General features: G+C 50.1%; 1 protein-coding gene across 5 annotated transcripts in view; it reads left to right on the top strand.

Annotated features, from left to right (window-relative positions):
* Nucleotides 1–22,865, top strand: part of DCP1B (decapping mRNA 1B) — a 49,734-nt gene extending 26,869 nt beyond the window's left edge. The window contains exons 4-10 of one of the 5 annotated variants that reach the window (XR_009702490.1): nt 8,447–8,513; nt 10,598–10,733; nt 16,017–16,145; nt 17,634–18,326; nt 20,325–20,573; nt 20,957–21,272; nt 22,663–22,737. Coding sequence is in view for 3 of the 5 variants with exons in the window: in XM_061204719.1 (XP_061060702.1) it covers nt 8,447–8,513; nt 10,598–10,733; nt 16,017–16,145; nt 17,634–18,326; nt 20,325–20,573; nt 22,663–22,743 (1,355 nt within the window). In the remaining 2 variants the exon portion in view is untranslated. The other 4 variants (XR_009702491.1, XM_061204719.1, XM_061204721.1 and 1 more) reach the window with 4 other exon arrangements.
* The last annotated feature ends 534 nt before the right edge of the window (nt 22,866–23,399 follow it).

The following is a 23,399-nucleotide window of genomic DNA, read 5'->3' as shown; positions in this document are numbered from 1 at the left end:
ACAAACCATTGCTCAGGAGCTGATGTGTTTTCATATGTGATAAAGGGCTGCACATCTGCGGGGACGTGAGTGATGACACCTGTCACTCTGACCTTAAACCCAGAATTGCTTTTCTGTTCTCTCATCAGTATTCAGCTCATGCTGAAAGGAAGAGATCTAAACTCAAAAGGAGACTGTTTATCTAAAGAACTGGCATTCTGGCAATTCAAGAAGGCTCTGAAAAGCCTCATGGAAAGCAAACTCTCACTTTGGGTTTTTGTGTTTCTGTGTGTTGCGTTGTGATACCTGACAGCTCCTTGGAGCACACACGCTCTCCGGGTCCACAGTGCCGCCCTCGCCCGGACCGCCCGGTCCACACGGCCTTCACACGTCACCCTTTAGGGTTAGGGGACTCACTGCAGATAGGACCTTCACACGGAAAAGCTGTCATCTCGGAACTTATTTAACTTAGCGATCTGGCATGCGTAGATGAGGAGGACCATGTGACAGCGTCACATAAGGTGATGTACAGACATGATGTGAGAGTGAAATTAAGGAGAGGTCACTTTTATTTTATCCTGAACCATAGAGACTTAACGTTCTCGACTTTACCGAGGAAACATCTGCATAGTAATGCTATTTGGATTCATGCACTTCATTTGTGGCTTGGAGATGACTGTATTTTATCATTTGTTTTTGAGAGCCCAGCTTGACATGCTGGAAGTCTAAATCTTGGCAGAGAAAAACTGGATTCCAAACATTTTCTGAAATGCTTAACGAGTGAAGCATCTTTTAGTTTCCCTAACACAGTGCCTTGCGTGTGGCTACATTGAGTGTTCATGTCTGTTCTCTTAGAGTCTATTTTTTATGTTACTGATTTTTGTCCAGAAATCACTTAGTAGTTTCAAATAATCGATTTAAAACTATTGGGTTATTACTTCTTAACCCACAGAAGGACAAATTATAATTTTTTTCATGTTCTTATGGGTTTTGGAGAAAGAAAACAATTTTAGGCAAGAACTGGTGTTAGAATTATCCTCTATTCAGCCTTAGAGCTCTAATTTAATAGTAGAACAAACCATGATTCAACTATTTATAACAGAAAGGCCTTTGGGAAAAGTGGGGTCTGCTACTTCCACAATTATAGATTAAGGTCAAAATGAAAAAAGTACAGAAACTTGGGCTTCCCTGGTGGCACAGTGGTTGAGAGTCTGCCTGCCAATGCAGGGGACATGGGTTCGAGCCCTGGTCTGGGAAGATCCCACATCCCGCGGAGCGGCTGGGCCCGTGAGCCACAATAACTGAGCCTGCGCGTCTGGAGCCTGTGCTCCGCAACAAGAGAGGCCGCGATGGTGAGAGGTCCAGGCACCGCGATGAAGAGTGGCCCCCGCTTGCCACAACTAGAGAAAGCCCTCGCACAGAAACGAAGACCCAACACAGCCATAAAAATAAATTAATTAATTAATTAATTTAAAAAAAAAAAAAGTACAGAAAGTCCGGCTCACTTTCTCCCAATCACAAAGTAGCATTAGGGTCCCTTTTGCTAAACCACCACCGTGTAAAATCTTAGAAATTTTTCAGTGATCATGTATTTTTATAGTTAGTGTACTTCAGCGAAGCTATTCCTATAACTAGTAAACACTTGATTAAATAACCTGATTCAAATATGAGGAAGTCTGTTTTTCATTGGAACAAGTTTTTTACCTATAGAAATACTCTGTTTTATGTTTACCTTAAACATATATTTCTCAGAAACTACAATTCTCTGAGACAAGACTTATTTTGCTCTATTGAGATTCACTCCAGGTAACACATTTTCAGTGTGTTGCTGGAATAATTGACATTGTATATCAGTCTTACGTTTTTAAGATAATTTAGGTACTTGTATATGTAAGCTTCAGAGTACTATCATCAGACATGACTGGAATACAAATAAGTGTGTTTTCTGCCAGATCAAAGTACTGTTACTCATACTCTGAGGAGAAATGCACGTGATTTTTGCAGATTAATTGCATTCTTTGAGCTCTTAGTTGCCAGTGCCTGACAGGTACTCCATCAGGAAGACTGGTCTATGGTAGCATTGTTATAATAATAAACACACAGAAAATGAGAACGTCAGTGCCTACGCAGTGCTGGATCAATAGAATATACAGTCCTAGGGAGCAGATGACAAAATCCCATCAACATAACTTATGCCTAAGATTATCAGATGTTTGAAGCAAATTCTGAGTGAGGTCAGGAGAATAGAAGGGATGATGTGAGGAAACCCTGTGCTGTGAGCCCCAGGCAAGTTGTAGTCGGTCCCTGGGGAGGACCTAGCACATCTAGACTGTGACGTTTAGTTAAGCCAGAATAGTGGCAACCATCATGTAAGGTGGTACAAGATCTTGACGTCTTGGATTTCAGCTCAACTCAGCAAATACCTGTTGAACGTGCCACTTGCTGGTCATTATGCATTCAAGTCCCGCCCTCCAGGAGCTCAGGTCTAGTGGGGGAGCAGTTCGGTAAACACTTAGTTATGACACATGCTTTTCTTTTTTTTTTTTTAAGTCCAAGGATGTGTGAAAAAGTATGGGAGCAAAGAAACACTTGAGACTGTTTCCCCCTAGAGGAGTCTTGAAGGACAAGGGCTCAGGGAGGGAAGACACCTCAGGAGCCCACGCTTGTTATTTGACTCCTGGGAGATTTGGGGATTAACCAGCAAGATATGGGCAAATGAAAATATAAGTTTAAATGACCAACAAAACGGAATCAGTTGTTCCTATTTATTTTTATTATTACCTGCGACTTTTTCTGCTTCCTAATTTTTTTTTAATGTTTATTCACTCTGTTAAATCTCCTAGACTAAAGCAACTTTCCCCTGAAATAAATAAAATTAGGGAGTTAGTATATAATGGAGAAGATCCCACGTGACCTTTCATGAACCTGAGGGCAGTAGCAGACTTTAAGATTTCCATTTTGGGAGGATAAAGCCCTCTGTGGAGACTTGGACGGTCTAATGACATAACATGCATTTGTTAGAAATGAAAACTTTTTTGAAAGATAAATCCATCTTTTTCTTTGGAGATAATAAATTCTCATTTATAGTTGGAGATTAATATTAATTTGATCCAAATTAGTGCTATGCTCTAATACAGAGGCTGCTTCTGTTACTGTTTATGGCATTAACTTTGTAAGGAAGTTAATTTATTTAGCAAAAGGGAGGCTGTTCTTACTTCACAGTATTTGTTTAGGTTTTCTACTGTTTCCCCCAAAATGTTCATGAGTATTAGTCACGCATAAAAGAGAAGCTGCTTCCCATCTGCTGTGAACCTTCCAGTATTTGGAGATCATGGGACCACTGATTTGTGAGATGCAGTTAAACTATGTCACATGAAAAGAACCAGACCAGGGGCCAAAGATAACAGTGCTATGTAGACTCTCGGGGGCCAGCGAAGGTTTTGTTTTACAAGATCGTGTCCGTGTTTGGTCAGTGAAGCTGAGGCAGAAGGTGAATGAAAGAACGTTACTTTAAAGGCATTAAAGAACATGCCGGAGGAATGCATTTTTAGTGCAAAGCGTTCCGAATGGGGTAGAAGTACCGGGTCAGCACAGAGCAGCCAAGCGCAGCCTGTTTCCCTCCCAGCTGTGGATGCCAAAGCTGGCCTCGCATCCCCTGCCCTCAGATACCCCGCTTCTCGCATGCCCTTCCTCCTTCCTCCCTCCCTCCCTTCCATCCTTCCTTGGGACCTTTTGAGAGTTCACATGAACCTTAGGTTAAACAAGATGGATTCGCATCTCTTGTAACCAAGCCTACAAATCATTCAAACATGAAAATTGTTTTCACACTTTATGTATTTCGTTTGTAAGGCTGGGGGAGGGGCGTATTTTATGGAAACAGATTGAACCAGGAAACATGACTGTGGCCATGAGAGAGAGACCACCCTCCTCACTAGTGAAGAAAGTGTTTGAACCACACACCTGTGCCTAACCTCCAGCTCTGACATTTCATGCCTTTCACCGTCTAATTGCTTAACTATCTTGCGATCTTTCGGTAGGATAGTAGCTGTGTGTATGTGCTTACAACCAAATGCCAGTCACCAGTCACCATCCGTGGGTTCGAGCTACAAAAACTGGAGCGGGGTAAATGGCAAAAGGAATTCTGTATTCGAGCAAAGTCTCAAAAACAAGTGTCTACACCAAACATGTGATCACGTGTTCTTGGTCCTTCCACTGGGATTATTATTCCACTCGTTTGAGAAAGACTTCATGAAAAGAATGGGGTTTGAAGGAATTTGGAGATTTTTGGCTTATCCTTAAGTGCCCAGAAGAGGTTTGTGTAATTTACACTGCCAGGTTTCCATGGCTTTCCTAGTGAACAGAGAGAACTTAAATGCCTTCTTTGCTGCCTACTGACTAAAAAAAATATATTTCCTATCCTTCTGAGAGAAATTACTGAGATTATTTTTAAAGAGAGTGAGGGCGGGATGGGTTGGGGAGCGGGGAAGAGAGCATTACCGAGTCAGACACCCTTATCCTGCCTACATAACTTCACCTATGCAGTCATGTCTCATCTGCTTCCTAACTGTATGGAGATAGGCCTTGTATTTTAAAGTTGCACAAATAGTAGCATGAGTGTTGTTAAAAGATTTCAAGCCGAGGCTTCCCTGGTGGTACAGTGGTTAAGAATCCACCTGCCAATGCAGGGGACACGGGTTCGAGCCCTGGTCCGGGAAGATCCCACATGCCGCGGAGCAACTAAGCCCGTGCGCCACAACTACTGAGCCTGAGCTCTAGAGCCCGCGAGCCACAACTACTGAGACCATGTGCTGCAACTACTGAAGCCCGCACGCCTAGAGCCCGTGCTCCGCAACAAGAGAAGCCACCGCAATGAGAAGCCCGTGCACCTCAACAAAAAGTAGCCCCCACTCACCACAACTAGAGAAAGCCCGCGCCCAGCAACGAAGACCCAACGCAGGCAAAAATAAAATAAATAAATAAAATAATTTTTTTAAAAAAATTATAGTAATAAAAAAAAAAGATTGCAAGCCACCTTCATGATTTGGAGTTGAAAGGTATTTGAAGTCAAATATGGAACAAATGACAAATGTCTTAAAAGAAGAGATTTATAGAAATATTTGTTAAAACATAAACTAGAGAGGTAAATCCCCAGAGAACTTCCAGAATGAACTCATACACCATGCTAACGAGAATCAGAGGTTTCCTAATGAAGGCGCATCAAGGACATTTGCCGTTCCTTCTGTGACCCTCTCAACTAGCCTCTTAAAATTTGATCAACTTTGGATTTTGCTGCTAGAGACATTCAAAAAGAAGAAAATATTTGTATCGAATACCATCAGCTTGCTCTCTCTCATGTCTGTTGTACCTACAATATTCAGACATGAAATCTAACATGGAAAATTTGCTTTCCTAATCTTTCTTGCAGAATTAAGAGGGAAATAGAAGATGTTAATAGACGGTGTTTTAACAGATATGACCAGGCGATGGTACATTGCCTGTTGCCTCAAACATTGCTTTTTTCAACCCCAAATCTCCAAAGCATGACGTAAACCAGGACAGGGCAATTTTAGGCAGAATTTCACAGCTCTGCTATTGAAGTCCTGTGTTCATCAACAGGAAGAAGATTGCCCCCAAATGTGTTCTTAGCGTGGGGAGTCGCATGTGGGCATCATTAGGCGGTTCAGGGTCTTCCTATTCTTTGCTCCACTGTGGGGTTTCTTACCTCCAAGAGTGATGTAGGAACAGCTGAGCTGAGCTTCACGCACCACAGTGCCCTTAAAGCCCACCTGGATCTCGGCGGGGCGGCTGGGCAGCGGCCGGTACCCAGGCGTGGTGGGTGGGAGGAAGGCTCGCAGCATGGCGGGTCCCAGAGCACTCAGAGCATCTCTGCTGGTCCCGTCTCGGCGCTCCGCGAGGCTGTGCCCCGTGTCAGGTGACGGCGATCCCTCCAAGTTTGAGAATGCCAGAACCACACCACCTTCTCCGGTCCTTTTCAACCTGGTCTTCTTCTTTCTTCCCTGCGGCGCCCGCTGCCCGCCCAGGCCGGCCTCGCCCCGTGGCCGTCCAGGAAAACTGGGGGTGAGACGTGAGGGTTCTGTCCGCCCATCAGCACCTCACCTCCCTGACGGTGACAGGCTCTGGTTTGCATGGGTCACCACCAGCTGCTCCAGTGCCCCTCGTTCAGGACAGAGATAGGCTTGTCCCGGCTGGAAACGTGCGCCTGACAGGCGGGAGCTGCGGTGGAATGTGGCTCTCTCTGTGAAACTATTTTAAGGAGAAAAAGTTAGGCCCAGTTCTACTCGTTATCTTGCCTTGCTCTCAGGAGCCAGGACTGTTGGTAAATCTGTTTCTCCTCCTTGACTATTTAAATTGTACATTCAAACTGCATATTAACTGGGGTGAAAAGAACTGTTTCTAAATGACCCCATTTTAATTTTAAAGTCACGTCGCTTTAGAGATAAATGGTCAGGTCCTAAGGAAATCTCCACAATGTCTCAGTGAGGCTTCAGACCCAGCCTTCCCTTCCTCCCCTTCAACACCTGAAAGATGTGTTCACAGCATCTTCCCCCTCCATCTGCATTTCAGTTTCTCGTAGTAATAACATCGTCAAACCGCTTTTCTATTTTTATCAACAGTTTCCTTGGCATCCAGTCCTTATGAGAACCTAGTTCCTTATGTCAAATGCCACAAATGTGTAACATCCCCCAAAAATGGCACCCAAAATATTTCTACTTATATGTTCTACTGAAGAGACACAAATGGCTGTTCTTCCCCTGCTAGTGGGCTTCGAATTTCTTAGTTGTGTGTTTCTCTCCCCTGTTACCTCTTTCCTGCTTTGATAGTTTTGGAAAATTCCATCTCCAAGGAAAGGAAGTTTTCACTCTAACCAAAGAATAGAGCAGGATCCTGGTTTTGTAACGAGGATTAAAGCCTCCAAAACATACAACGTCTTCAGATTTTTTAGTCGCTGAATGTCGGTGATCCGATCCCCTCTCGCTCAGGGGAGCACAGAGCAGGTGGGTCGGCGTGTGGGAAGCTGTTGGGGCAGCTGGCGCTGGGGATTAGGGTTGATGGACCGGGAACAGCCTGGAATCAAGTTCTCAGAGACTCACTTAATGATCTTGAGATGAAAGAATTTCTTTTTGATATTAAGGCTCTCAGCGCATAGGCTTTAGAACTCAGACGTTCTTTTTTCCAGAGTATCCATGTATCAAAGAGGAGTATGTGTGTGTATTTCTAAGAGGACACAATGGTTCCATCAAGAAAAAGCTGCCCCCCTCCCCCCACACACGCAGGTAAGATAAAGATTCCTGGTGCACGCATCACACAAGGAGTTGACGCCATTGCCCCCTTTTGGCAAGTTGATAGTTCAAACTTATAGGGTCCTTTTAAAGACATCTGCTTAACACAGCACTAAAACGACATCTCCTGTACCCTTTGATTTCTGAATCTTGACTAACAAGAAGCAGAAACGCCCACCAAGTCATTGGTCAGGTGAGTGGGGGGGAAAAGTTGTCAAAATATCACAGCTGTTTTAATGACCAAATTATATTCATATAATTAAATATTTTGTAAGTTTAAATTTTAAAAATAATTTCTTTTAAAAATATGTTGGTTTTCATCGCCCTATCATAACATGGCAGCTATTTCAGTGAAGTTTTTTTTAACATGTATATATAGTTAGTGTATTATTTATATGATTAATACCACCAGATCCTCAACTAGATATTTATAAATGTATTTTGGACCTGTTTAGCCTTTGCTATAAAAATGACCTAGACAGGCACATATTAAGGTATACAATTTGTTTGAAAATTGTTAAATGAATCAATAGCAGCTATATTATGCCACATTGTTCTTTCACTACTAAATCATTCAGTCAGAGTTGTACCTCATCTTTCAACAGTTGTAAACATTACGTGCAGACACTTTGGAGTCGGAGATTTATTACTGAATTTTGTTTTTCCTCCACCGTGTCCTCACTTAGGGCTTTCAAAGCCAATCTTTCAGTTACTAACACCTTCCTGGGAGAAGGGGAAGGGAGGGAGGCTTCCAGGCCTAATTTGTGCTTCAGGTTTCCGATACTTAACAAAGAAGACGGAGTGTGTGTGAGTGTGTGCCGGGCCTGTGGCGGCAGTGATGTTTCAGAGCTGGAGCTTAGAGTCGAGGCTTGTTTTCAGTCTGTTCATCCATTTAAGAAGCATTCGCCACGTGCCTGTTGTGTTCAGGTGCTGTATTTTTAAGGACAACATACTTCAGTGTGTGTCTGTGTGTGCGCGTGTGTGTGTGCACATGTGTGTGTTCTCTGTGGGCCTAAAAAGCCCCAGTGCGAGGTTTTCAAGCTTGAACTCCAGTGGCTGGTTTCATTTATTCAACAAGTATGTATTTCCCTCAAGATGGAAACTGAATTTCTTTCCATTTTGTAGTTTTGAAGATGCTCATAATTGGTTTGATATGTTTTTTGCAGTGTCCATTTATGGAATTTGGTTTTACGACAAGGAAGAATGCCAAAGAATTGCAGAGCTTATGAAAAAGTAAGTGCTGCGGGCTGAGTATTTGTCAGGACCTGGTGCTTTGTATTTCTAAGTGTACGTAGCTACACTGTAATCTAAACAGAGCACGTCTCTGACTGCAGTCCTTTTCACCATGGTTAGGAACACATTCACTATTACTTAATAAATGAAAAATAAACATAAATGACAATGTTTTACATTTCCACTAGGTAAGATTTATTATGTAGAAGGGTTCCCCTCATTTCTTTTCTGCACGTGTGAAGAATCTGTAATATGAATTTTTCCAGACGGCAGTTTTCCTTAATATCATCCTCCTTTGTAAATTAGCAGCTTTTTCCCTTGAAAAGTTATCAGTATATCTCAGTGAAGAGAACATTCAGAGCCCTTCTAAAAGGCTGCCCCAGATTCTCTGGGGTGCCCACATCCTTCCTGCCCTGAAGTCTGCCCGTGGGGCTCAGACCTCCCTCCCTTCTGACCCTGCGAGGGCTTCGGAGAGTCTGTATTTTCAGTTCCTTTGGGAGTATCTGAGCTAATACTAGTTTAGTGAGCAGTAGACAGCCCCTCTCTGTCTCTCTCTCTCTCTCTCTCTGTTACTAGGCTCTTTTTTTATTAATCTCACGAGGCCTTGCGATTCACCCCAGTCTGCACTGGGGGAAACTGAAATGACTGTCTGCCTGTCCCGCTCTTGCCCCCCTGAGGACCCTGAGAGGAGGCCCGGGTCAGCATGCTGTCTCCTCTGGGATCCATCAACCCCTTTCACCGGTTCTTGAGCCCCAGGCCTGCTCACTGGGAGGCAGTTATTTCCCTGCGCTTATGCAGATGGTTTAGAGCCTCAGAAGGAAATGAGTTTCCTGCACGTGCTGGATCTGACCCAGGACTGGACTCGGCCGAACACAGGGTCTGGCTGCCACCAGCGCAGACTCGACAGAGCAGCTCCGTCTGCAAAAGAACCATTTTTCAATTTTAAATCCCGGGTCAAGGAAATGGCTAAAAAGTGACCCCAAAATATGGAATGTGGGGAGTACTTTTTTATAAGTAAGACTGCTTTCTGGAAAGCCTGGCTGGTGAGAGCCAATTTCAGGCAACCAGCTCCAGCTGCAGGTGGTGATTAAGTGTGTTCAAACTGGTATTTACCACCATAACAGCGAGTTCCTCGAACACCCATGTGATTGTGAACTGTGCAATGGATGATAATCGCAGGATTTCATGCAGATTAAAAAATACCCTGTTGCCCAGCCAAGAGGCCGCGTGAAGATTGTCAGATTCCCCGGCGATTCCTTCACAGCTGGGGCTGGGAACTGATCGCTGGTGAGCAACAAGCCGCCAATGTGTGTGGATTCCCTACCTGTCCTCACTTAGAACTGAACGTCTCACTGAGTCCTCAGGTCTCCTTCCCCGTAAACTTCGCGGCAATTATGAAGGCGCGTGAGCTGCGGTCAGAGCCCACGCGGGGGGCCTCGCTGTAGCGCGGAGGAGCGCTCTGGCCTCCCTTCTGTGTTGTTTTCAGGAAGACAGACGGCGCTGCTTGCTGCTCTGTTTTCGTACCCCTCTCCTGGGGTGGAACCTTCGCTCTGTTTCTAAACCACAGGATTCGAGGGGCTGGAATCAGCCGCGCTTTGACTTCAAGGCCCTTTGGAACCAGGGGCAGATGCCCGATTTGCCGTGCGGTTTGCCCAGGGTTTGAGAACCCTAAATTGGGTTTCCTCGGCGACACATGAGTCCTTTCTACTGCTCTCAGTGAGGAGTTGGCACACTTTTTCTGAGAAAGACCAGTAGTGAATACTTTCGGCCTTGCAAGGCCAACCGGTCTCCATCCCAGCTGCTCAGCCCTGCCCTGGCTGTGTGACCAGCTGCCACAGGCCATGCGTCATTAACTTTCTGTACAGAACAGGCCTGGGCGGGGGTGGCCCACCCCACTCTAGAGGTGTACGTGTGGTCAGCGTACTCAGGACCTCAGCTCCCATTTTTCTTCTTTCAGTTCCAGCAGTCTTATGTCTAACATGGTTATAACAAGATAAAGACAACTGGGTGAGAACTGGGTAGTTTCAAAAACCGGTTGTGTTGACTTGGCTTTTCTGGTGTGGATTTCCCTTCTGATTCTCCAGCCTCGCTCAGCACGAGCAGTTGAAAGCCCACCACGGAGCGGCAGTGGGCGCGTCGCCCGTGAGCCTCAGCTCGGGAGAGGGCAAGGAGGCGGACATCTTGCGGATGCTCACCAAGGCCAAAGACGAATACACAAAGGTGAGTCCTGTCTCCCTGTGATGCATACTTAAGTTCCACGGGGGGGACCTGCGCACCGAGACGGACTTGGTGCCGTTCCTTCCGTCAAACAGAAGTGCAGGAGAAATACAATCTTTATTGGCTTTTAGTAGGCTGAAGACTGTTTGCTTATTTAAGTGGATTCAAAGGCAGCCCGAGAAATCAGTAACCTTCGTATATACAAATAGTCTCCAATAAGAAGACCCCATTGACAGTAGCAACAAATTAATATAAAATTCTTTGGGATAAAATTAACAAGAAATGAGCATAACCTGTGTGGAATAATCATGGCTATCCTCGGTGGTACTAGGGCACTAGCAGTAGGAAGGACGGCCGACCCCCTTCCTCTGAAAATTGGCGGTCGGTGGAAAGAATTAAGCATTTATCCTGCCTGGCCAGGGGCACCGGATAATCCAGGTTGATGCGGGAAAGGCCTTCTCCACCACAGAGCTCCAGCTGTTAAATGTGGACGGAATGACAGAGCCTAAAGCCCTGGTGGAGTAACTGAGTCAGGCACGGATCATCAGTAATATTAGTGCTGTGAGAAAGGCGGACGGAAACGTGACCACGGGCGGGTCGGGCGGCCGCGCACAGCGGCTGAACGTCAAGTACGCGGCACGCCTGGAAGTGTTCCTGCCAGAAGAGCTGATCCTGAACCTAAGTCTTGAGCACTAACAGAAAATGACAGGGGAGGGGAACAGGGCAGGTAGAAACAAGTTAAATGACACCAGGAAGCAGTCAGAAAGGCCGTGTGCAGCGTGGGTTCCTCGGGGACAGCCTGCCAGGCTTCTGCACGTGCCTTGGAGGCGGGGCCCGAGGCTGCACTACTGGAGACAGACACCCCCGCGGGCGTCTCTGTGCGAGTCCCGCAGGTGGTCAGCGCTGCCCGCCCGAGGGCTTGTTGAACGAATGTGAACAAAGCACGGTTTCACCCGCCCGCCCTGTCACGGCCCCGACCCAGTTGCTTTCTCCCCAGCTTCGGCCAGTAACAGCGAGCTCTGGATCCGCTTTTCATTTTGTTTGATTCTTCAACAGCCGTGAAAAAATGTCCCAGTGACTTAATTATACTTTACTAATTGTACTATGTCAGGCACAGTGAAGATTCACCTTAAAGGCGCCATTTTTGCCCTCGAGGAACTTAGGTTCTGTGACGACGGCATAACAGTGGCCAGTACAGATAAGAAATGCAAACGCTGAAGAAAAATTATTTTCTTTCTTCTCCCTCCCTCCTCCCAACACACAGACACATATGCAAACACACATACTGTATTGTTTCTATTTTATGATGTTTTGACTTGTTAAAAGTCTGGCTGGGGAGAGACTGTCCCTCCCCAACCAGCCAATTCTCGGAGATACCAGAGGCCTAGCCAGGAGGGTGCCTGTGACCGGGAGACCCAGCCCTGTCTGCCCGCCTACCCCGGGGCGAGAGTCCTCCGCCCCTGTCGTATCAGGGCCACTCCTGTCATCTGGAGCCCCTGAAATGATTCAAACACACCAGTCCTAAAGTGCAGAGACCCCGGCAAAGGCTGCAGCCTTGGCTCTGCCCTCACTCCTGCTGCCTGCCCGCCCGTCACGAGGCACCCCCTGCAGCAGGGGGCCCTGCGGGGCTGCTGAGCCTCTGTCTCCAGGCCCGGGGGTGGGAGCGGGTGATGCACTGCTCCCTGAGCCTCTGAACGCAGAGCTCACGCACACTCAGAAGCACCGGTGCCCGGTCCTGGGGACTGGCCTCAGGCCATCACTTTGTACTGTACCCACAACTTGCAGTGTTTCCCTATTTTGTTTGCCCTTCAGAATCTACATCTCCTTCGAGGCCCAGGAAAAATGCCACTTCTTACATGGAGTTTTCCCAGATCTCTTCATTCAAATTGATTGTCCCTTCCACTGCACTCACCAGTGTGTTACTCTTTAGAATGTATTTTGTTCTTCCTCATTTGTTACGCTCACAGCAGCCTCTCCCGCTGCGCATAAACTTGTTGAGGTCGAAACAACGTTCTATCCGGTTGTGACAGTGTTGACATGAAGGGAAGACAGAGGTCTAATCAGTGTGCAGACTCTGCTTTTCTGTAAATTCAAATACATGTCACATGCATAATGTTCATCGCTCCAACTGTGCGAGAAATAACAGAAGAAGCTCTTCCTTCTGCCGTCACAGGCCAGGTACCGTCACATCCCGTCCAGAAGCGCCTGCACGGTCCTGTGACCCCTGGTCCACATCCTGCTCGGTTTCTCACCGCCCAGCGTGGAAACCCCGGGCCCCTCCGAGCGCCCTGCCACGCGGGCTCGGGTGACCCTCCCAGCCTCGCTGCGTTGTGGTCCCGCTGCCCCTGCAGGCGCTGGGAACTCCTCCCAGACAGAGTGACCGCGTTGCTCCCTGAAAGCCCCTTCCCGCCTCTCCGAGGCTGGCCCTCTCCTCCCGTGCTTACCTGGCAACAGGTGACGCCTCTGGAGGCTTACTTCCCGCGTTCCTTGTCCCTCGTGTGGCTTCTGATCTGCCCACCGGGTGTATTTGCCCCCGAGGAGTCCCCTTGTGTGAGGAAGCCCTGCTTTATCCTTGCCTTACGCTGTGTCATCTGCTCTCCCAACACATACGGACACGCCAGACAGTGTGGGGATCAGGAGTGGACCGGGCCCCAGGTGCAGGAAAGGGACATGGAAACACAGTCTTTCCTCAGGATTCTTGCTGCGAGGAAGTGGATTTCCTGTTACCGGAGGTTTTCAAGAAGAGACAGAATGATGAATACCAGGCATGTTACAGAAGAACTTCACGGCTCTGGATGCGTATTAACCGAATGACCTCTGAGGGCCTCTCCAACTCTAAACCTCGTAAATGTGTGAAAATCCCGAAAAGTAAGAGGAGGAAACATTTTGAGCTGGAGGAAGATGATATTGATAAAGTGAAGCCTGGCGACACCAGACGCGACTTTTTACGCAAAGTTAATAAAGTAATTTAAAAACCTTGTTTTGGCCAATATTTTATGTTTTCTCCCCGAAGAAACAACTTTCTGTGAATCTGCTGTGAAGCAGCAGTGCTGTGGCTCTGAGCGTCCTCCTCCCGGTTAGGCTCGGGGCTGGGGTGCCGGTGAGCGGGGGAGCAGCCGGGCCAGAGCGGTCTTGGGCCGCGGGGCTACGTGCTGAGCCTTCAGAAGTGGACTGTTTTGAAGAATACGTTTATACATGTGTAACTGAATCACTTTGCTGTACACCTAAAGCTAACACAACATTGCAAGTCAACGATACTGCAAAAAGAAAAAGAAAAGAGAAGAATAAGTGGACTGTTTCATATTTAAGACTGTTTTGTGTTTTGTGGCCTAAGGCAAGAATGAATAGTTGTCCTCTAGCTATGGCTCTGACTTATTTATGAAATTAAAGAAATTACTGTGTCTTTTGATGTTCACTGAGAAAATTCAAGAGTACAAGAAAGAAAATAAAACTACCCATAATCCTACCACTCAAAGATGTCTACTTTTAGCACTTCTAGTGTATTTTCCCCCAGACTTTTCTCCCCTCGTGGACACATGTGTTTGTGTGATAAAACGGGCTCATGTGACATTGTTGTTAAGGCCTTGGGTACTCTGTCAAGAATCCATTATACTTTCTCCAACTCTGCATGTTTTTCCAAGTAGTTTAAAGTGTTTGGGTCGAGAGAGGCATAGAAACTTAAACAAGTGGAAGACGAGCTGCAGACTGTCGAGATCAGTGGTGTTTCGTTCTGGGCACTTTTTACATGACAGTGAAGCCTCATTGGTAGGTCGCCCGTCCTAGTGACGCAGAAAGCAGCTTCTGGCCATTTTCCTCGGAGGGAGCTGTCTGCGGCCCACATGAGTGGGTACACAGTGAAGCAGTTTGCAACCCAGGGTCCCTGCGCACAGACAGGGCCACTCGCGGAAGTGAGCCGAGCGGCCACTTTCTCTGCGCGGCCAGCCGGCGGTAAAGGCTTTTCACGCCAACATTTTATCAGTGACTGTATGAGGCTACACTCTTGTCTTGCGTGGGTGATCCACATCTTAGAATCCAGGCCAGTGGGTCCTGCAGCCATCATTCGCCCAAGAAGAATTAGAAATGACATTTGGACTTCCCTGGTGGTGAAGTGGTTGGAAATCCGCCTGCCAATGCAGGGGACACGGGTTTGATCCCTGGTCTGGGAAGATCCCACAAAAAAAAAAAAAAAAAAAAAAGAAATGACATTTTATGACTCATAAAGTGATTTCACGTGCCATTCAATACTAGTGCCAAATATACAAATTATTGGCAGAAAATAATTAGTCCTTTGTGCAGTTAACTTTACGAACCTAAGTGAGCGTGGTGGTAATCAGCCCCAGGCCCCTACATCCTTGAGTAGAAAATACAGCCAATAGCCATAAAGCACACCGGGAACCGTGGGACCCCAGGGACAAGGTTGCATTTGCAGCCACTCCACCTCGGGATGGTGAGGTGTGTCCTGGCCCGAGGGCGCAACTCTGCAGCTGAAACTAACAATGCCACGGGGTCCATAGTGCGGAAGGCCGCGTTTTACAGTGAGTTTTATTTGGTGTTTCAACAAGGGAAACCCAGACATCACTGCTGTGCCCTCTCTGTCATGAATCCTACTGTGTGAGTGATCGCATGGTTGGTTAGATTAATGTGTGATAATGACTCAGGGTTTGAAACGATGAGGCTTGTCTCTCGTCTCTCTCTCTGTGAAATTCTAATTTGTAGCGAGCGGCTCCGGGCACTGGGATTTGAATTACTCTGTTTGTGCAAAAAGCCATTTGTTAAATAAAGATGACGTTAGTAATTTTTAAATCAGCGGTTTGGGTCGGCTTGACTTTTTGGTTTGTCGACTAAAAAGGGCTGGTCACTGTGAGGACGCAGTGCTGCAGCCTTCAGTCAACTGCCAGCCGCGCGCAGAACCCTCCCGCGGCCAGACAAGGCACCGAGGGGGCGCTTCCTCCACCGTTTATCCCGGAAGGGCAGGCGGGAGGCTGCGGCTGCTTCCCGGCGACCCGCGGCCTTTCAGGCATCCGGGCGTCTCAGGGCCTCCAGGTCCTGCAGGCCGACCTAATACTTTAGGGCACGGAATTGCGCAAACTAAGAAAAATTCGACCTGAATTTGACTTATACTCAAACGTAGCTTATATCAGAGGAGAGTAAGGGATTTTCCTTTGTACATGGAGATCTATTTTTTTTAAGTACCAACTAGATAAAATAAAGAGCAAGAAGATGTGTTCTTTTTAAAAGATTAAAGCTTCTTTTACACCAAAAATGAGGTTCTTTTTTCCATTTCAGTGTAAAGCCTGTCCTGAGCCCAAACAGATCAGCAGCTCGTCCGCCATCTACGACAACCCCAATCTCATCAAGCCGATTCCAGTGAAGCCCAGTGGGAGCCGGCAGCAGCGCGGCCCTCGGCCCGGCCAGGTGCACAGCCCTCTCTCTCCGCCCGGGCCTCTGTGGGGCTCCTGAGGGACCTTGGCCCGGAGCACGGTCAAGGCGGGGCCGATGCTCTGCAGGTGCCCTAAGGTCAATCCAGGAAAGAGAGATTTCAAAGTAGAGGTTTTGTCATTATTAATAATTTACTCTTCCTAGAAAGGGGTTGCAGTTTTTCCTTTTGGCATTTCCCTTACTCTGTGCTAATCCCTTGTGGACTTGAACTCCTTAGAGGATAACGTATTCTAAAAAGACAGCAACCTAATATCATGTCAGAGCTGACAGGACTGTTACACATCAGGCTGTATTCTTCCGAGGTGGAAAGCTGGTGTGCCACGGCCCCTGAGGGAGCCACAGCCCACGCGCCCCCGTGGTGCCAGGTCCGGGGCCAGGCGCTGTGTGTGTATATGGGATTCCTGGTCTAAGGACTGGTGTCAAACCCCCCTTTAGAGCCCATGGCTTGTCATTGTTTTTGCATCTAAGATGTCAGCATGACAGCAGTTTCTGTATGAGCATATATATTTTTCAGAAGAGTCCAGCATTAGCAAAATTGCTAATCTGCAAGTCCCATCACTGAATGTGGCTGCCTCCGGTTCTTATGGTTATTCCTCACTAAAGGTTTTTTATAAAGGGAATTGGTTTCAATCAATTTCAAAAAAGTGAACATGGAGACCAAAAACATAAAGACTGTCTAATGCAAGTCTTATATTGAATTTTGTAAAAAATAAGTCTTTTCTAATTATCTTTTAGCTTTTATTATAAGTTTGCTTTTCATGGACATTTTTTATTTTAAGAGAGAAACCGGAATATGTTGACTTTAGGAGAATCTCATGTTTTCTTAGCCCAGCAAGAGAGAAAGCAGCAGGGAGACGCCAGATGACAAGGGCGGGAAGGAAGCGGGTTGGTTACCAGCCACGGCGGCGCAGGCGGGGCAGGGATTGGGGTGTTACGCATCTGACGGGTTGTTATCGCTACTGTTACGTAGTTGGAAGGATCAAGTTAGACTAAATGACTTAGGTTTCTTTCAGCCCTCAATTTCTATAGTTCTGTGGAATACTGCCAGGAATTCTGAAAACCTCACATTTCTGCGTATCCTCAGTGTCTTCCTGTACTTTGCAGGGATAGATGGGCTTCCTGTTGAAGAGATCATTTGCCTTTTAGTGTCTGTAGCTTTGTGCCACAGTGGTCCCCAGCCTGTGAACCCCAGGCCCAGCAAGGATCATGTGCCTGTTTATCAATCAGCAGATACTGATCGTATAACAGCCGTCTTGGGGGTGGGAGGGAGAAGGCTGTGAAAATTTTTGACATTGAAAAGGAGGTCCCAAATGTGTAGAGTTTGTTGTGACTAAGCTTCTTCATCCTTTCTAATTGACTCTTTGTAAATAGAAGAAATCATCGGGTAGGTAAGTTATGTTTCACTGCCCCCCATATAACCCAATTACATGTGGCCCCATTTTCAGACGTGGTTATTTGTTCCAGACCTTAGACCCTGAACCCCAACACCTGTCCTTGACGGCTCTCTTCGGGAAGCAGGACAAAGCTACGTGTCAGGAAGCCGCGGGGCCTCCAAAGACCCTCCACCAGCAGCAGCAAGAGAAGCTTCCGATCCGGCAGGGGGTCGTCCGCTCCCTGTCCTACGAGGAACCCCGCAAACGCTCGCCCCCGGTCGACAAGCAGCTCTGTCCCGCCATTCAGAAGCTCCTGGTCGGGAGCGCAGACCTGCAGCCGCTGGCAGAGCTGCCCGAGAGCTGGCCCTGCAGAGACGCCGCCCGGCCAGGGTCTCCCCGCGGCCCCGAGGTCTCCCGCCGCGCGCACGGTGCCCCCAGGACTCAGAACGCGCCGGACCAGCTCCAGAGCATCCCCGGGGCGCCGGCACCAGCCGCCTCGGCCGCCACCCTCCCGCCGCAGACGCCGGGGCCCCGGGCACTCCCGAGGCCAGCGCCCCCCGGCCCTGGGCCCGGCCGTCGGCCCCCGGGGCCCAGCGAGGTCTCCCCGCGGGAGCTGCTGTGGAAGCTCCAGGCGGTGCAGCAGGCGCAGCAGTTGCCGGCGCCCGGCCGCCCCGCCCTGGCGGCCAAGTTCCCCGTGGCCACCCCGAGCGCCCGAGCACAGGACCCCCTGGAGTCCTGGAGGGGCCAGACCCCCAGCGCGGAGCAGCAGGTTCCCCTCCATCAGGTAGGCGCTGCCGGCCGGGAGGTGCTGCCGGGGCGCGGGGTTGGCGGGACGTTCGCGTGCAGGCCGCGGGCCTCAGCCCCGCCCCGGCTGCGCATCGCGTCCCCGCCTTCGCCGCCTGCCTGCAAGGGAGTCTGGCCTTGGCCCAGCAATCTGGGAGCTCCTCCCTTCAGAGAGGCTTCATTCCTACAGTTGAGCCTTCATGCGACGAGGGTTGACGTGGCCGTGGGAAAAACCCAAATCTTTGACCTCGGAAACCTAGGGTCTGAAATCATTTGAAATCATTCCGGGGATGCCAGACACCTGACCTCGTCTGGTTATTTCGGTCCACAGCAAATTATTGTGTGTTCATTATCCAGGCCGTGCTTACAAGCACTGACTGCGTGCCCCGCCCCTGCTGCACGTGGTACGTGGAGATGAGGAGCTGGGTGCCCTGCCCCTGCGGACGCCGCAGCCCGTGGGCGCTTGAGGTCAGCAGAAAAGCAGGTCACTGACCCCGGAAGGTGCAGCCTCCTTGTCTGTCTGAGCGGGTGTAGCTTAATGAGGGTCAGGAGAGGTAGAAGGCTCTCTCCCTGCCCGCGACATACACACTGGTTGGCAGAGAGGGGAAATGTTGTAATTCTTAGAAATGTTCTGTCCTCCCAGGGAAGACGGTTCTCTATAGTCACTAATAACTTAGAACAGTGAGAAAACCGAAAGCTTTTCCATTTTTTCACTGCCTGTGGGTAACATCTGGAGATGAGATGGATTTTTTTTTTTTCCATTTGGATTGGTACAAATTCACTGAAAATGCACTGGGTTTAAAAATTAAGAAGTTCTCCCTATTCATGACGTTGGTCCTTCTGTCGTGTTTTGGCAAGTAGCTTACGACAGTGCCTCAGAAATCTCTCACTTTTTGGAACAAAGACCATCGGTGTGGAGCACAGTCTTCGTGTATGTAAGACTGTGGGTCAGAGTGTTCTTGCCTGTTACTGATGAAAATCTCAGATCTGAGTTCCTGCTGCCCTGGAGACACGGCTGTTCCCTGCCCTCGTTCTCACTTCACTGTCACATTGCCCCCCTTCTTCTGCTTTTTCCCCTGCGGATCTAGATTAGACCCTAGGAAGTCGGGGCTAATCGTTGGCCATCCCCCTCTGCAGGCAGGTCCCCTTCCACTGCTCGCGGGGTGCGGGGCCGCAGTGCTCTTCTGACTGCCCGCGAAGCCACCGCTCCTCGCGACGGCACACAGGGACAGTTAAGCAGACCACCCGCCCTCCTCCAGGCTACTTGGTGCCCAAGACGACGCCCAGGGAGCTTCTGAAACCGCGGCTGGCCCTGTGCCTGTTCTCATGAGCCCCTGGGCCTCAGGAGGCTAACAGTAGCGCCCTTCCCTCTCACCTGAGCTGGGGATAAGTGAGAGGTGGCTGTAAGCGTCAGGTGGGTCAGCTGTCACCTGCACAACTGGAAACACTATTGGGACCCCTGGTTTTAGGCCTGGTGGCCAAGACAGGCGGACAGACCCGCCCAGACAGATGGCCACCTGCACGCCTGCAGGAGTGGCCCCAGGGCTGCCCCCGAGACCCGAGCGTGGAGAGTCAGGAGGTGGGGTGGACGGTGACCCCGCCGCCTGCCCGCCCCGCCGCACCAGGCGAGGGGGCAGGCAGCGGCCGGTGGGTCCCTCACGGCGGAAGCTCAGGGCCGCAGCCGGGCAGGGACGCAGACGGACAGCCCCGGCGGAAAGGCTGGGGTCCTGGCCTGTGTCCCCAGGCAATGACAGGAAGCCGGAGAAAGGAGGTGCTGCTCAGAGCGCGAGCTTTGCCTGCCATGGGGAGCATAGTCAGGACAGAGGCGCCGGCCGCCGGTGCCCTGGAGGGAGGAGCGGGCAGATGGAGGCTGGCCTCCCGTCGCCCGCAGCCATGGACGGTTAGCACTGAACCCGCTGTGTCCTCCGCGCCCTCTGCACCCGCCCTGTGCGCGAGCTGCCCTCACCCGCCCGCCCGTCGGCCCGTTTCCCACCCGCAGGTCCTCTCGCCCCGGCGCGCCCCGCCCGCCGTGGGCCTATCTCCGCTCATGTCGCCACTGGTGTTCGCGCAGCCCCCCTGGGCCCCGCCGCCAGAGAGGGGCAGCGGGCTCTTGCCCCCGGGAAGCCAGGACCCAGCGGCCACCCCCAGCGGCCCCCTCCTGCCTCTGCGGACGCCGGAGCCCCCCAGGACGCCGGGCAGTGCCCTGACCAAGCCGCAGCTCCAGGAGGCCCTGCTGCACCTCGTCCAGGTAGGAGGGCGCCGCCTCCCTCCTCATCGGCCTTTGCCAGCGGCCTGCTGCCCTGCTGGTGCCTGTGCCCGCTCCCCGCTCCCCAAGGGTAAGAGAGCGCTGCAACAGCTCACCCCGAGACCAGCACTTCTGCATGCGTCTCAGAGACCCAGCGTGGCTCTGGGCGTTGTGATTTGGAGGCCTAAGTCCTCAAGTGCCACCCGGCAGAAGAGGCGGAGGTTAAGCCGCCCCTGGGAGGGTCCCAGGTCTGTGGGGCCGTCGGGAGCCAGAGGGGAGTGGAGGGGAGGGCTGCCCTGAGCCCGTGGCAGCGTCCAGGCCGTTCCTCGGGGAGGATGCAGCTGGGGTGGCAGGAGTGGCCGTGACAACCGTGGCATGTTTTATAGATGACCTTGAGACCTGCCAGTGAGGAGAGGCTGGAATGGCTTCCTCGTGCCCCTATGAAGTAATAAGGGTGATGACGCTTGTACAGAGCTCTGGGCCGGGCACGGTGTTAGAGACCAGGACGCCGAGGCTGAGGGCCCGGCTTGAGGTCGCCAGCCAGTAAATAGCAGAGCCGGGGCCGCAGCCTGGCTGCCGCGCCCCTCCCCACTGCGCGACGGGCCAGGAGATGGCAAAGCCCACCCCAAACGCGAGACAGGCCTTGCAAAGTGCAGGGCGCTCACCCAGGCGGACCGCAGCCTCCTCTGCTCACGTACCGAGGTACCTTTTTCGCAGACAGTCCGTAGGGTTTTTGTGGTACTTTGCTTGAGTGTCAGGCAACCTTGAGAGCGGCCGGCACTTTTGCTCTGTCTCATCTTACTCAAAAAGACAGTAGTCGCCGTTGGTAAGAATGTTTTTTTAAAGGTAACAAATTTTAGAGAGAAGGAACGGAATGGGGCCAGAAATCAGCATCTGAGTGTGAAAGCAGAGTAGCAATCTGCCAAAGACGGACGAGAAATGACCGCACCTTACTAATTCATAAATAAGGGTCTTTTCCACCTTTTCTAGAAGCCATTCATGAGAAGTTCGTGAGGACTTAGGTAGGACATCTGTAAGCTCCTTTTCTGTGAGCAATAAACAAAAACCTTGAATGTAAAAGTTCCACATTTTTTTTCTGGCTTATTCCATTTAATAACACTGTTCCAAAGATCTCTGTGCAGTAATGGGGACCCCTAAAGTCTGGAACAGCCCCTGGACCTCGCTCGTTAGAGACCATATGTCCGTTCCCTCCACCCGGCCTGCGTTTCACGTTCCCCGTGCTCTAGACGGCATCTTCCCCATGAGCTGCTGGGAGTCACTCAGGCATTCAGCTTTGCTCTCTGCCTGCTGTTAGGACACAGACTCGTGCTCGGAGCCTTTACAGGAAAGCCAGGGTAACCTGGCTCCAGGCCAAGCGGGAGTGTGAAACGCGGGTGAATCGCCAGAGCGATAAAGGACGGGGTGGGAGGGAGCCGTCTCCAACATCAGAAACAGAGAAAACCACCGATGGGACTGTGGCTCCCTCGGCCCTGAGAGTGGCAGGAGGGGCCCAGAGCCCGCAGTCTCACCGCTGCCGGCTTGCCAAGGCCAGAGCTTTCCGTAGCTAATGGGGGTGGTGCAGGGGGGTGGAGATGCACTGGCTCTGGCAGGGTACCAGCCAAGCACATTGCCAGTGAAGTCTTAACTTACGCCCAACAACAAAGGCACCCCTTGTGGGCGACTCGGGGGCCTCTCAGAGCCACCAGTGACCTCCCAGCCAGGCTCAGAGGACTGAGCTGGGTTATGTCCTCCCCGTGCAGCCTCCCGGGGACCCCAGGTCTCTCCACACAGGAGGCCAGGCTTCTCAGGAGCCGGCCCGCTCTGTGCTGCCCCGAGGCTGGTGCCCGCCTGAGCTGCAGGCCACGAGCACCTGCTGTGTCCCGGGCTGGCCACCGAGGACCGGCAGCTGACCCTTCTGGCCTGGCCTGCAGCCCCACTGACTGTTCAGCTTAAAAACTGGCCGCTGTGAGCACGCGCAGGTGGAGGGGAACATCTTAGGATCAGGTGCCAGTTCAGCCCCAAGACACAGAAAGCCTCTCGTTTCTGCCAACCAAATCACATCCCCCTGGGGCTTTTGATTTTTGTTTTCCAGAATGACGACAACTTCTTAAATATAATCTACGAAGCTTATCTCTTCAGCATGACACAAGCGGCCATGAAAAAGACTCTGTGAAAGCAAAACATTTTAAGACTGATCTCCAAGGCCCTCCGGCTCAAGGTTCTTTCATGTCAAATGTTGTTTCCCTAAATGTTTCTGCCTTTTTTAAAAAGTATGTATTATATGAAGTAAAATGCTTCAGGCTTTTTTCAGTCGCGCAGTTTTTTCATTACATTCTTCAGTGCACCTGGTACCAAGAATTGAGTGGGTAGGAAAAGTCCTTTGCTCATATCACATGGTAAACACGCAGCTGAAATGATTTTTTCTTACATGTACTGGGCCATTTCTAGATGAGTTGCCTCTCTGTGGGAAGGGCTGTTCTGGGAACGTGGTTATTAGCAGCCCCGGTTATTTCTGGAACTCGGAGAACGCGCCGACCGCCAGGTGGCAGTGTCAGCCCGTGACCACTGACGCGCCCCGCCAGCCTCTTCCAGGCAAAGTAAACCTTTCCTTTGTAAACATCCGTTGGGCCTTCGAAGGGAAATGATCTCTAAAGATGTTTATCGCCAGTCTCCAGGGGGGAGTTGTTTAGGGGTCCACAAATGGCCCAGATTTCCAGCAACACCGCGTCTGTCCGCTCCTTCCGGCAGAAGCCTGCCTGCTTCCAAAGGAACGTTTCATCATTTTCAGCAAGACGTGCTGAGAGGAAGGTCACAGAAGATTTTGAGGCC

The sequence above is a fragment of the Eubalaena glacialis genome, chromosome 11 (genome assembly GCF_028564815.1).
Source record: "Eubalaena glacialis isolate mEubGla1 chromosome 11, mEubGla1.1.hap2.+ XY, whole genome shotgun sequence".
NCBI classification, from domain to species: domain Eukaryota; kingdom Metazoa; phylum Chordata; class Mammalia; order Artiodactyla; family Balaenidae; genus Eubalaena; species Eubalaena glacialis.
Note: the sequence above shows the minus strand (reverse complement) of the source record. Positions and strands in the feature narration are given on the sequence as shown.